Raw genomic sequence first — 14520 nt, forward strand, 5'->3', positions numbered from 1 at the left:
GGCAGACAGTCTTTATAAAGTCCAGAGAGTTGGGAATTAGGTGCTTTTCAAGGGGAAAATTGTGTTCACCTCTCTCAGCTGTGAGCTGCCTTGTCATGTGAGACATACTCAAAGGATTAAGTCTGCATTGCTACAGTCCTTGTCGCTGCAAGCTGAGGTATTAGTAAGGTTTAATAAAATGCTTTTGTCAGAAACAATAGTTTCAAGTAACTGTCTATTTGAAAAAGGAATTTTTACTTTCCTGAGCTTTCACTTTGGTCTCTTTTGCTGTTTTGTTGTTGTGAGAGAAATTGCTTTCTGGGTTTTATGACCAACTAAAAAAATTAGCCAATGAAAATATTACTTCCTCTGACAATAAGTCTGTGGATACTGAGTTAACTTGTCAAATCTCAATAAATTTGAAACAGCACAGCAGGTCTGGGTCAGGACTGCTTTTTGTCTCACAGCTATGGGGTTTCTGAGCTATTGAGGTCCCTAAAGTTGTTTTATTAGATCATCAAACCATGGCTTGGAGCTGTGCACAGACATTTTTTCCTAGATCCAACAGAGGCAGGGTAGTGGCTGGTGCCCCCATTCCTATGTGCTGCTGGAATCCTGCATTGCATACACACACATGTACACAATGTGCCAGTTCATCTGCTTGTGGCCTTCCATGTAGAAATGATGGGCTGGACAGGCCTTTCCTAAGCTGCATGCATTTGGTGAATTGGACTAAGAAGATATTTGGTTGGCCCAGGTGTCAGTTTGAGAGAGGCAGCAAACTTCCCAGGCCAGAAGAAGCTGGGGAGTGTCCAAAGGAATGGAGGAGAAGTGTTTCGGTTGGAGACTGCAGCCTGTGCCAACCCAAAGTTATGTGCAACTCTGTAACATCTGTGTTTCTCTTACCCCTGCTCACTGGATGTTGTTTTATAAAAATGAAGTTAGAATTGCCTTCATTAAGGAGAAATTTTGTCTGCTTTTGCAAAAGATGTTTCCATTTCTTCTTTTCCTAAAAGTTTAATTTAAAATTTAGGTAATCTTCTGGAAGTTCTTATATTTTTACTTTTGCCCTACCTGTGCAGCCACACTTCCTTGGTATATCTCTGACCTTAGTTGTCTCCTTCCTACCTGACTGTTCTCCTCAGGAATAAGACTACTGAAGGGATAACTTTGTGTCATTCATGTTTGCAAGCTTTGAATACCCTCTGAAAATCAGGATCCTAAATATGAATGTTTAGTCTCTTAATATTTCTTACTTGGCCTGGGGACACTCCAGTTATTACTGTGATATTATTATTAGTACTGAAAATAAATATCATGCAAATTAATATCAGTTCTATTCAGCTCTACTCTGTGTAGGAGACTTTTGTGCAGCTAACATCCCTTCAGGGAGTTTATATTAAATTGATGAGAGAACAGTGAATTACTTCTTGTCTGGTTTATAATATGCTGATTATGAAAAATTCTGGCCAAGATGATCTAGTGTTTTTAGTACTGCAAGCGGACTCTGGAGTTTGTTAAGAAGGTATTCTTATCCATCCTGCTAGAGGAAAACAAAACTGCCTAAAAAAGATAAAAAATTTTGTGAAGCTTGCATTGCTCACCTATTTTGCTTGAGACTCTGTCAAGCTCTTTCTATTGCTAAGCAATGGTTGCCCTTAGAGTAGCAGTTCTTTCTTTCTGCCAAAATGCTAAATCCAGACAGTTTCATTATCCTTGTTGATATTGTTGGTGTTATTCTCATTTGGGACTTTGAGTACTTGTGCTCCAGACCTTCCACTGATATAAATTAATTGTTGATACCAGTGGGAGAATTTGGCTTACGTTCTGCCAAGAATTTGCAGGTTAGTTTTTCATTCTTACATGTTCCTTGACCTGCCCTGGGAGAGATTCTGTTGTTATTGCCCAAGACAAAATTTCTTTTTTCTCTTCAATTCTTCCATTTCTTGGGAGGCAGAGCCCTCATACACTGTACATTTGGTCACTCATTTGCCATTTGAGCTGGGATAGGCTTCAGTAAAACCTTTCGTTTCTCACAACAGAAGTCTCTTGTATCATCGGCTCAAGCTGTTCATGGGTAACATCCACAGACAATTTTGGAAAACCAGACTGGGTGTTATCTTCCATTGGTGTCCTGGTGTCCCAGGAGAGACAGCAGATGCTTCTGGAAAACAATTCCTCCCGTGAAGATGGTGAAGGTAGGCAGAGCTACAGTCCCCCTCAAATGGATGCCTGCTTTTGCCCCGCTCTGGCTGCAGCAGGAGTCAGCAGGCTGAGACCTCAGGCCCAGGTCACTGAAAGTTCCACCATGTGCTGGTTCTGGTGCAGAGCTCCCAAAGGTACAGCCAGTGCCCAAGAGCCAGTCAGAACCATGTAATTCATGTGTGCTGCCTTTGGTTGTGCATGGATGTACCCCCTAAACAGCCGGCCCCTGTTTATAGAGTATATGGAAATTATAGTCATTTTCTATCTCCCCATTTTGGGATAAGCTACTTTTACTTACAGAGACTGGATTTTTCTTAGGAAACTCAATCTTATACAAGCCATAGCTGGCTCCACTTGTCTGCTGTCTGACTGGAAAAGTCTTTGGCTTTTGTTTTGTTGGACATGTCTTCATGCTTTTTTTGGTTTCTTCTCTTCTCATTTCTTCTATCATTTCTTTACTTAAACCCTAAATTTTCACTTTATTGTCTCTTTTTCTTTTGGTTTTGCACATAGTCCTTCCTTTATTCTCATGACTCCTTTCTTCAAACTCCTTATCCATTTTCCTCTTATTATTTCTCCTCCATCCATGCTGTGTGTCTCTTGTTTTGTTGTGGTTTTTTTTTTTTCTCTTTACAGGGGACATTTTCCTCCTGAACACCAGTAGACTCCCAGAGAGATGTGAGTTCAGCCTGCAAAGCCCTATCCTGTCTGGGAGCTTGGATTCTTGCTTGCTGGAACTGGCCATAAGTTCACAGGATGCTGTTCCTCTCCTCCAGAGATTCAGAGTTGAAATCAAATATGTGGAGACAAACAAAAATACAATTACTTCTCTGAGAGCTGGCCATGAGGAGAATGCCAGGTAAGACAACCAATTTTCAACTGTTAAGCCTTTGAATTGCAAGGTAGAGTGGAGTTCCTCCAGGCTGCTGTTTGTCAGTGTCTTTTGCCTTCTCGAGGTCATTGCTGCTATTACAGCAGAAAATAAAGATGTGACTGTCAGGACTGAAGCACACAGCCTCCTGACAGGATGCCTGGAACAGACACAGGTTTTGTGTGTCCCTTTTGCAAAGAACACACTAGCTTAGGTCTCACTGTTCTTCCCTCATGTTTAGAAAGGTGAAGAGTGATTAATTTTTTCACTGATTCTGGGACTGCAGCTGCATTCAGTCCAAAAACTGCCTTGGTAACAGGACTGATATCCCTATGGATTCAGTGAGTCCTATCAATGCTGTAAGGGTCACAATTCTCATTTTGAGGTGGGGTTAATTTTACCTCTTTAATAATTTCCTCCTTTCTAGTAGCTTCAGGAGCATCCACTTCTGCTCCATTTGTAGAGTTCAGGGAGGGAAAAAAACTGAGGCAAGAAGAGGTGAAGGAAAACAAAAAAAGGAAGGTGTAACAATCCCAGATCTCATCCTGTATTCCCTTTGATCCTGCCAATGTTTTATTTTTTCATTCCTGTGTGTAGCACAGTGCAATAAGGAAGAGAAATGGGTAAAGGGAACAAATAACAACAGAAAAAGAAAGAGAAAAGTCCACGTGTTGTCTAATTTTGCCGTTTTCCATGTGCTTGTTTTTCCTTTGCTGCAGTCCAACTTGTAAGAACCTTGGTCAGACACATAACAGTTTTTTATTTCCATCACCTGACTGACTCCCAGGGAGAACTTAAGCAATAGATCCCAATTCTTGTTTTCTTTGAATTCTTTGGCACTCCCCAGGCTGCCATGGAGATCTGTAGCGAAGAGTCCCCATCAGCCAAAGATAGCAGAGTTTGTAAAAAACCCTATTTTCTTTTCTTTCAGATCTCTCTCTCTTTCTCTCTCATTTTCAGCAGTTGCTCAGTTCTTTCCTGGCTATTCCTTCCTCACTTTCTTGCCAATTTTGCTGGGAATCTGTTGCATTTTCTGGGATTAATTTCTCATATCCTTTTTTACTTACTCGAAGCAGCCCTTTCTGCTTTTTGAATATTTGACAGGCCTCTGCAGCTGCAGCTCCATTCTGCTATGTAAACTCATAAAATACCCTTTTGCTACACCTTACTGGTCAGACCACGCTTTGCTGGTAATCACTGCAGCATCCCTGGAACTGATCATGGATGTTGTTTAGCAGCTTATTTGAGCGCTGCAAAACAATTCTATGTGAAGTCAAGAAGATCATCTCTCTAAAAGTGATGGCATTTAGATTTATTAGAATGAAGTTAGCTTTACTGGAAGTTGGCACAGACACTGTGCCAACACTGACACAGGTACCTTTTCTTACTGAATGAAATGGAGCACCAGTAAGCTCAGAGAATTTACCCTTAATATTTTAAACAAGGGAGGAGATCAAGTCCTGTTTGAAATCAAGATAGAAAGGAGGATAGAAAAGAGAGAGAAAAAAGTTAGGAACCATCAAATACCCTTCCTTTTCCCCCCCATTACAGCAAAACTTTAAAATCTTAGTACAATTTAAAAAACCTGACCTTGCGGGGAGAACATAATTTATTTCTAACATGGTGATTGACCGGCTTCTTGCTAGGCAGGTAGCCTGAAATGAACATTCTCTCCATGATTAAGATTTCAACAACATTAGTTGCTAAGGAGAGACCACCCTGAAGTGTTCCCACTCTACAGGACTTTCCACAGGGAGTAGGAGTTCTACAAGATTGTCTGTCTTAACCAAACACTGGTGCACAATTTAGAGCAGAACAAGGAGGACAATGAGCAGATGACCTGTGTGTAGTACCTGGTGTAACCAGTGAAAATTACTACTGAGGGATTGTCTTCAGATCAGAGTAGAAACTTGGACATAGAAAAAGACCAGGTGACACTTTTTTCAGATAATCAGGCACTCCAGGAAATCGTGCTTCAGTCCCTTTTGTCATGTCTCAATTCCATGACTGTGGGGGTGCTGGAATAGTATCATAAGTTTCTTAGTTGTAGGTTTGATGTGATTTGGACTTTAACCCTAGCCAGGTAAAGTTACTGTCTTGGAATGTGCTTATCAGAGGTTGATAAGAGTTGCCAAGACAACTCTAATCCTCTGCCCTGGGTTTCGATCGTCCTATTGTGTTTTCCCCCATCCCATTGTACTTCTCCCCCACATGTCCACCATCCCCCAGACCCCAGACCTTCAGGAGAGGTGTCTGACAGGGATTGGTGGGTCTCCAAGGGCCACATCCCAAATCCACCTGATTTGTTAATGTTGTGTATTGCATTTTGACCTTACCCACCTGGCTTTGTGTGATTGGTCTCTGTAACTTGTGTCCACCCCTGAGATTTTGGGGGAACAAAAACCCCCTGTAACCGAGGCCCGGGGTCACTCCCCAGAGGCACAGGCCTGGAACCAGGGGCTGCCCCCTGAGTTACCCGAATAAAACCTTTTCTCCCTGAGCCTCCGGAGTGTCCCCTCTTTCAAACCACGGCCGAGACAGCTAAGGCAAAGGGGCTGCGGAGCCAAGGACCTACGCAAAGGTACTGTTGGGCGTATCACAGCTAGCAGGGTGGCTCAGCTGACGCTGAGCTGACCTGAGAGACAGATACGCGAAGCAACACATGACCAAGCTATACTTCATCATAAACCCCAGCTGCACTTCAGTGAACTCTCCTCTTTCTGGACCTAGAAATATTCTTCCGTTTTCTGCTTCAGGATCCATCAGCTACACAGTTCCCAAAAGCTTTGATATATGTCACATGTAAGAGCAAATTTTTGTCCTGTTCGCCTCACTAACTAGTAGGATTTATCATTAAATTGGTAGTATTAAAGCTGCCACTACTTTTTCACACATAAGCTTTAGTGAAAGAAAAAAGAAACAGATGGACTTCGGCACCATGTTTTCTGAACAAGTAGGGCAAAGTCACAATGTTTATTTTTAAATGCTACACCTACAGATCGTGGGTATTCTGAGGTATTACCATTAGAAGGAGAACTGCTGAGGGAGTGAGGTGTATGAGATTCTGTGTATTTATAAAAATATACATATAAAATTTTATTTCTCATTATGTCAGTAAAGCTCAAACATCAGGAGCCTGTAGTCTCGCTTGCAGGGTCAAGCCTTCTTTGTCTGGCACTTAACTCAGAAAACTGTTTTCACTTTCTCAGGGTTATGGTTATGGTGCCTATTCAGGCCACATCTAACATATTTTTTACTTTTTTAAAAACTTCTTTTTCCTAAATGTTTTTACTATTTTGCTTATCCCACCTTTTCATCTTTACCACACAGACCCAGAGTCAGCCACAGTTGAAAATTCTTGAGTCCTTTGTGGTTTTGGGTGTTTTCACATGTTTGTGTTTGTTGTGGACCACAATTATTTCAGTGTTCTCAGCCAAAACTGTTTCAGTAAGAAGCTAGCTTCTTTCAACTTTAAGTACTCACACTTCATTGAAAATAAAAAGCATCATTTGGGGCAGGGACCATATTTTCACTTTCTGTAGTCAATAAGCCTAGCTGATTTTGTTCTGTTTTCATTCTGGAATGGCCCCAGTAGCCTTGGTAGAAGGGAAAACAAAAAGTTCATGGCCACGTGCACACATTGGTTTTCAGTTAGCCAGCTTCACAAAACTGTTTATTGCTTAGTTTTTTGTGTCGTCTCCCTTTTTTTTTTTTTTTTTGGAGGGGTGGTGGGGATAAAATGCTCAATGTCTCTGCTGAGACATTGAAAAAACTTGCCATCTTTGACACTTCTATTCTACTAATGTGGTTGTTTTTATCCACAAAAGTTATTTAACTTCTCCTACTGTACAGATGACAAGGGAGTAGCCTGGTAAGTGTTCTCAGATAATGCTTAAATTCATGCTGACAACAATGAGCAGAGCCATTTTGTTTAAACAATGCATCCAGAAAGGGTGAGGCTGTCCAGCTGCTATATAAGACTATGAATTTTGAACACTAAACTGGGAATATGGTTCAGTAAATGCCTCTTGTGCCTCTCTTGAACTTGCGCCCAAAAATATACTTTGTCAAAGAATAACCCTCTAAGACTTTGGTGAGGGCAGGAGTGGTGGGCATGTATTTTGCTCTCTCTGTTTCCTTAGATAGCACTGGATGTTTGTGAGGACTCACAGACAACAGCTTTCCTGTGTATATAAAAATAATGCAAAACTTCAAATTTTTATATTCACTGATTGAGTCTAGAAGCATCTACCATACACGGCTTTGTCCAAAAACCCATGCAGTGGGTCCCCCTAATTTAGAAAATGTTTCAGCTTTCATGTTCTGCTTTATTACATTTTTCAATCCCAATTAATAGATGGTTATTCTTCACATAAAATCTTTTCCTAAAATTAATCATCAGTTACTTTGTTGGATATGAAAAATCACATCATAGAAATGATTGGTAAGAATAGGGTGGAAAACATCTGTTCAGCAGAGAAGCTTGAGAGGCTAATGAAAACCTAAAGTGAACACTACAAAAGAAAATTTGGAATTAAAAGTTTTCAGGGTGAATCTTGAATTCTCTTGCCTTAAGCATTAGATAGCTTGCTACTCCTAACTTCCTACCCATGCAAATTTCTCAAAATTATGTCAGACCCTGATAGTTCTTCCGTGCATACAGATGAATTTTAACATCGCTTTTTAGAAGAAGAGTAATGCCTTGATATTTGGGATCTCGTTTGACATAAAATCAATAGTAAAGTTACTGCCAAGCTTTGCTTACCTGGAAGCCTGCTGCAATGATCCATCTTCTGCTGGGTCAAAAATGGGCTTCATTCCTGATTCCATTAAGAAAATTACATTGGCTCTGACTAGCTTCCCTTTCAATGGTGGGACCAAGCAAAGGAGGTGTAATTATTTACAGCAATAGAAATCTTGCTGCCGTTGGATCTAGGGGGCCAAGCTTTCTCTGAAAGGGCATATCTTAATGATGAAGAGGCTTCATACACTAAAGCACTCTATGTGATGCAAAGCCACTTGTCATTTTTGCAGTCTTTGAATTCTAGATAGCTTTTTCTGTGGTGTTATAAATGGAGAAAATTTCAGTACCAGACATATTTCAGTGCAGAACTGGGATGTTTCCTGAGACCTTAGTGCTCTGACTCAGAAGAGCTGCCAATTCACAGAAGTAGTGGCTTAATATGGTGGCCTTGTTCTTCTACCAGATACCACAGCTCTCCCAAATGGCAAAATAGACAGTGTGTCATCCTAAGTCATGGCATTTCAGAGCTTGGTTTGTTGACTTAGATGACTAGTAGTTTTATTTTGATATACCAGTCTATAAACAGCAAGTTCCAAGGTGTCTGGCTCATAAAGCATATAGGATTAAGGTGCAGAAGATGAAGCAGTCATTGTTTTCACCTGTGGGGTTCTTTAGCTGCTACTGCTAAATTTACCACTGGATGTGAATCAGAGGCTGTGAGCCAAAGGTTCCTGCACTCAGTGTTGTGTTAACACTGGTAGTACTATGATGTCTCAGCTGCAGGGTGGGTTGTAACTTGGTAGAGGTATTAGAACTATGCTTCAGTGCTTGACAAGTCTAGTATGCCTAATAGCTAAATTTGAAAGATTTAGAGATTGTCCTTACCCTTATTGGCTCGTTGAACCAATTTGATCATCGCCCATTCATTCTTGTGGTCAACAGGATGCAGTGGAGTGATGAACAAAGCTGTGTCATGTAGCAGAAGTGACTCAGTTCTGGGTCAGTGATGGATGGTCTTGGATGTTGTCCCACAGTGTGGCGAGGGGAATATATTTATAAGAATATTTATGAGATATATTTATAGGTGCTGGATGTTCCTGAAGCTGTACTGTAATATACAATGAAAGCAAAGCAGTTGTTCTCCCATGTTGGGAAGTAGAGATGCTGCTGATGCAATTCAGGGCTGTACCTTTCTGAAGATGAATTAAATGATAATGAACTATTGAATATATTATGATAGGACAGGAAATAGAGGAAATAGGGTCATCTTTGTAAGAAGAGCTCAAACAAAAATAAAGTAAAAATATTTTTAAGAATTCTGCTGTAGTTTCTAAATTACACCTGGATGTCTTGACTTCCATCAGACTTAATTGAGTGAGGTGCTTCAAAAATTCCCTTTTGGTATCTCTCTCTAGTTTTTGATGTCTGACAACCATCTTTAAAATTAGGGTGCATGGGATCATTTGTCTTTCTCCAAACTGCCATGAGTACTGCACAATTGAGAAACCTTTGCAGTCTAGATTTGCAGGTTATGGAATTTGCTCTGTAGTGAAATGAAAATGGCCCAAGTAATCTGCATTTCCTGGAACAGCACTTCTCTTCTATCCCTTGCTTTTTGGGTGTAGTTTGTAAAGTGGAAAATCAGCTAGACAATATACAGATAAAGATTTTCATTCTTGACACAACCAAGAAACATTCAGGGTCAGACATTTACTTCCAGAACACACAGTGTCAGTGTTGGCTTGAGGAGATCCAGAGACACGTGCAGCTGCTTGGTTGATCTGTACTTTCAAGAGCAAACAGAACATAATCATGTATGGTTGGGGTAGTATGTCCAAAACTGGTTCAAGACCCATTTAAGAATCATTGGGAATGATTGGATCTCTTCATCATTAATAATAGGCTCTGCAGCAAAGATAACGTTACATGAGCTTGCTAGGCTGAACATCACTTGTTTTATATTAACACCCATTTGTTATCTTGCTGTTTGCATTCATTGATCAATTTCCCACATGGATATTATCACTTCTCTTTGGTACAGTGGAGAATCTTTGTGCTAGAGACTCCATGGATTCCAATGTGCTGTGTGTATGTCTGATAACATTCTGTTGTCCTCTAGGATGAAATGGAAACACCTGGTGGCCCAGATTGGACAAATAGAAAGACCTTTCAAAATCACCCTGGTATATTCAAACTGTGAAGCACAGGATGCTGAACTACTGGCAGTGGGCTCCTTGCAACTCAGGAACTGTTTTCATGGTATGCTGTGACACAGACAGGTTTGGAATAACTAAATGCATCCTCACCAAAATGGATAAGGGTGATGAGAGGTAGGGTAGGATTTCGAAGAAAGATGAGTAACTCAGAATTATAGAACTAATTTAAGTGATCCTCTCTTCAGCTTTGCTTGGCTTGATCTTTGTATGGGAAAAAAAACTAAAAACAACTGGGCTTATGCTGAATCCAACAACAAGGATGAAAAATGTCTTAGATTATTTTAGCATTTAGTATTTTTCTCTCTTAAATAATCAAGAACAACAGTCTACCCTGTATAACCAAAGCTTTTTCCATACTTGGGCTTTATCTGACAAATCTATGAAGAAAATAAACATTTATCTGCCTCTGATGGGGTCTGTTTGCTACTGCCAGGCTGAGAATTTCTCTCTAAAATGAATGTAATTATTTTCTCTAAAGTACTGAGTGCTCAGCTAAGACCTCAGCTTTACCTGGAGCTTACAGTTTTGTTCTGAATATCATGCAAATGATCCTCAGTGGCAGTGCACAACCCTGCTAATGTCATTTAGGTTTCTTGGAAGTGCAAGGAACAGCACAGGCAGTCTTCAGGTTGGGGACATAATCATCTGCACTTCCTGAATTTCATGAATTAATATAATGTTCTTGTTTCCATTTTGCAGACTGTAGGAATAGCTTGTAATGTAATGTAAAAAGAACACACTATTGTAAGCATGGTTTTGATCATATAAGAGATTTAATTGTAGTCATTATTCTTTTCATTTAACATGTTGTATTTTTAATGTAATATTTTTTGACAGTCCTAGAGTTTTGAGGTGATGCACATAGCCTGAAGCACTGCACTCTCAGTCTCTATTGAGACTGGTTCATGTATCTGGCGCAAAATAGTCTCATGAAAAAATACTATTTCAGAGTATGTACCTGGATTGCTGCAGTCTCTTTCTCCTGCAATTGGTTCCCTGACTTTTGCATTTTTTCCAGAGTAGTAACAATCCCAATGGAACTTCTGTGCAGAGTTCTGTTAAAGGGCAGCAGATCCATAACAGGCCTGGGAACATATGCATCCACAGGACAGGCTGGGTGCATTAAGAGTCATGCTTTTGGGAATATATCAGACTTAAAAATCATGTTCAGCTTGGCTGATGGGTACCCGTGCAGCCAGTCAAATGCTCCCAGACTAGAACTGACTAGACTAGTTAGGGTGCATGAATAAAATTTATGTACAGCAAACCAACTGGCTGGGGAAGCAGCTACCTCATGGGCTGGATGCCACAGCTGGAAGCTGGGACAGAAATGAGTCAGCAGCACAAGTTAAACTTGTGCTATACCTCAACAGGGCATAGCAATGTGTCTATCAGGGGTGGAGATAAATGTGTGTCCCTGCCTCCAGCAGCAGGGTGCCATGCAGCATGTCACAGCTGCCTGGCAGGTGCACAGTCATGTGTGCAGAACTGAGGAGCACATCACAGTAGGAAACTGGAAGGCCCTTCAGTAAAAAAAAAAAACCCAAATTATCACAAACACAGAAAAGCAGCTCATGAGAAAGAAAAGAGCAATAAATTTGGAATTTCATGCTGGATAGAAACCTACATGAAAAAAGAAGAGATCTATTGCACAAAGGACGAGGTACTTATGTGTGAAAACTAATACACATGAAGGGTCATACACCTTCTGTCAACTCGTCTCTGGATTTAGTTACCTTTTTTTTTCCCCATTAGATAAAGAAAATCAAGACCTTTTTATATATGACAAAGGCTCAACCTTCCCCTGCATTCATGGAGGCTGTGTCAGCCACCTACAGATCTGTGAGTTCATCAGTGATTGTCCTGCCAAAGAAGAGGAAGGAGTGAGGTGTGGTGAGTTTGTGGCATGACACTTCATGGGAACCTTCATTCAGTTAGAAGAAATAATTTGGAATAAAAAAGAAGTTAAATTGATTCTATCTTTAAATTAATTCAGTATTTTACCTCCTGAATTAATCTGGCCCATTTACATTAATTGGATACCAAGATTCTCTTTGAAAATTCACCCTGTATAGAATAAAGTGGATATTTTTGAAAATTGGTTTGGTTTCTTAAGTATTGCAGTAAGGAGCTCAATGACCTTCCCTTCACAGTTACTGCTACTTCAGAGAAAGGCAAAACCTTATTTCCATGTCTGCAGCTGGGTAAGAATTTCCTTCGGAATCCAAGATCTAAACCTTCCCTTCAGGGAAAGAAGTTAATCATCTTTCCACTCTTAGTTACCTATAGTGTCATAAATCCGTCCTTCTGAGATCCCAGTTCAGAGTTCTTGCACGTCAGGACAGAGAAAGCCTGTAACTACACATGTAGTGCTGAGAAGAAACGTTTTGCTTTGTTCCAAGTACAGTGGTGCAGATTTAAAATAATCTATTGATTTGCCTTCCTTTAAGTGGACACAAAACTTTGTGATGTCTGCAATTTCATATGCAGCAAGACCTTTACAAATATGTGGCAGTGATTTGACATTCCTGAGATTATAGGGGCTGAAATTTTGTCCAGTATTTAGAGTAGGACAGCACAAAAAAGTCTCAAAAGTTTCCAGAAGCAAAGTGCTGGCCTTCTAATGGTGACCCTGGAAATAAACAAATGAGACAAACTATTCTGAAATAGTTTAGAAAATATTTTCAAAATATTTTTGAAACAAACTATTTTGACAGTGTAGCATATATTAGGTAATTTGGACAACCACAATGGATTTTCACTTTTGCTTTTGTTTGTGTTCTTCCATAATCAAGTTGCTCCTATTTTCCTACTTTTTCTTGTTCTTGACTGTAGAAAGTCTCCCGGAGGGTTCACATTGCTCTTTTGAAGAAGGTCTGTGTGGCTGGACACTGAATGAAACTGCAGCATCTCCTTGGTCTATTCGGGGCTTTTCTGAAATGATTCAAGAGGACTCATTTGTAGGGTCTACTTTGCAAGCCACTGGTGGTAGGTTCCTCTTTGTTCTCTCTCCCACTCTCTGTGTATGCATGTACAAAATAGCCTTGAACTTAAGTTTATTTAAATTGGTTTAAAAATTTTGACAACATTGCCAAATGAACTTCATCATCAGTATTATCTATAACAACTTCACACGTAGCTAAAATTGACTTTTGAACATTCCTCAAAACTTTATATTAAACAAGTTCTGCAAAAAAGTTAACACAAATCTCCCAGAGACAAGGATTCTCCTTCACCTTTAAAAGGTCATGTAATGTATACTGCTTCCCTCTTCCTTCCTCTTATGAGCTATGCAGAGTACTTCAGCAGCAATATGATAACTGCTGCATTACAAGGTAAAAATTGCCCAACAGAACTAGGCAACTTGTAAAAACAAATGTTTTGAAGACCCTTGACTCCACCAGTGGGTTAGAAAGGGCATCACACATAAGAATATCCCAGGTGACCATTCACATTCTCTGCCGTAAAATACCACAATAAAAAAATAGTCAAATAATTCCCAGAACTGCAGAATTGTCAACTTGCTAAATAAGGGGGGAGGCCAGACCCTCACATGTTCAGGCTGAAAGTCAGAAGTGTTAGCACACATGAGTCTTGCCTCACAGTTCCCTGCCAAAATGAAGGGTTTTCATACAAGTGCCCTGTTTGTCTCCTGAGACAAAGCTCTCCCTAGAAACAAAGATTGCAAATAAACTCTTCCAGCCCAGTGCTTGTCCCAGCAAGAGTCATTGATGCTAATAGTATTATGTTAACGGTAGGAATTAGGAGTGTAGATTGGTGTGCACCTCTGTATGGGAAGATCTTAAATGGTATCTGAGGTTTATCCACTCACATTCCAAGAAAGGGTTTGGGATGTTGACTTTTGTGCTTCTGAAATCTACCAGAGTGTTTACTACAACCTCACTAATAGATTTGCTGTCAAGCCCTGCTTACACCTACAAATGCTTACTTACCTACAGTAAAATTAATGATGTTAAATTGTTTCAAGGGATTACATAAAAGAGCAAAAGGTCATTCTGTCGTTTCTGCTTCACTTTTGTGTTCACAGGACACTTCCTCTACCTGCGAGCAGAGAGCACTCACACCAGTGGTATGGCTAAGGCTTACAGTACCAGCTTGCCAGACAGTCTTGCCACTGAAGACTACCAGGTGTGTCACTCTGTCTTACCACCTTTGTGGAGTAAATCATCAGGCTGTAGGCGCTATTTGCACAACTAGCCTGTTCTCCTGTCCCTCCTGTTGTGTAGAGTGTGTGCACACTCTACACAGCACTGGAAAGCAGAAGAGCTGTCTATACTGCCTAGCTGGCCACTTATTCACAACTGGAAAGGAGATGTGAGGTGCACCCTCAGTAAGTGAAAGCAGAAGCCCCAAATCAGCTACTCACTGTGGAAACCTCCCAAGCCTAACTGTACCAGTTAAGAAGAGTTACTCCTCTGAGAGGTGCCCAACAATAAATTGTATGGGGCAGCCAGGGTTTGTAGAAAAGGGAGCTGTCTGGCTGG

At 40.5% G+C, this 14520-nt stretch overlaps 1 protein-coding gene across 1 annotated transcript in view; it reads left to right on the plus strand.

The window, feature by feature from the left end:
* Positions 1–2993: 2993 nt before the first annotated feature.
* Positions 2994–14520, plus strand: part of LTK (leukocyte receptor tyrosine kinase) — a 49420-nt gene continuing 37893 nt past the window's right edge. Inside the window, 5 exon segments of the mRNA XM_083863070.1 lie at positions 2994–3043; positions 9919–10058; positions 11771–11908; positions 12851–13003; positions 14064–14164. Coding sequence (XP_083719196.1) covers positions 9920–10058; positions 11771–11908; positions 12851–13003; positions 14064–14164 — 531 coding nt within the window. The 5' untranslated portion in view covers positions 2994–3043; position 9919.

Source organism: Zosterops lateralis, assembly GCF_965231275.1.
Source record: "Zosterops lateralis genome assembly, chromosome: 6".
NCBI lineage: Eukaryota > Metazoa > Chordata > Aves > Passeriformes > Zosteropidae > Zosterops > Zosterops lateralis.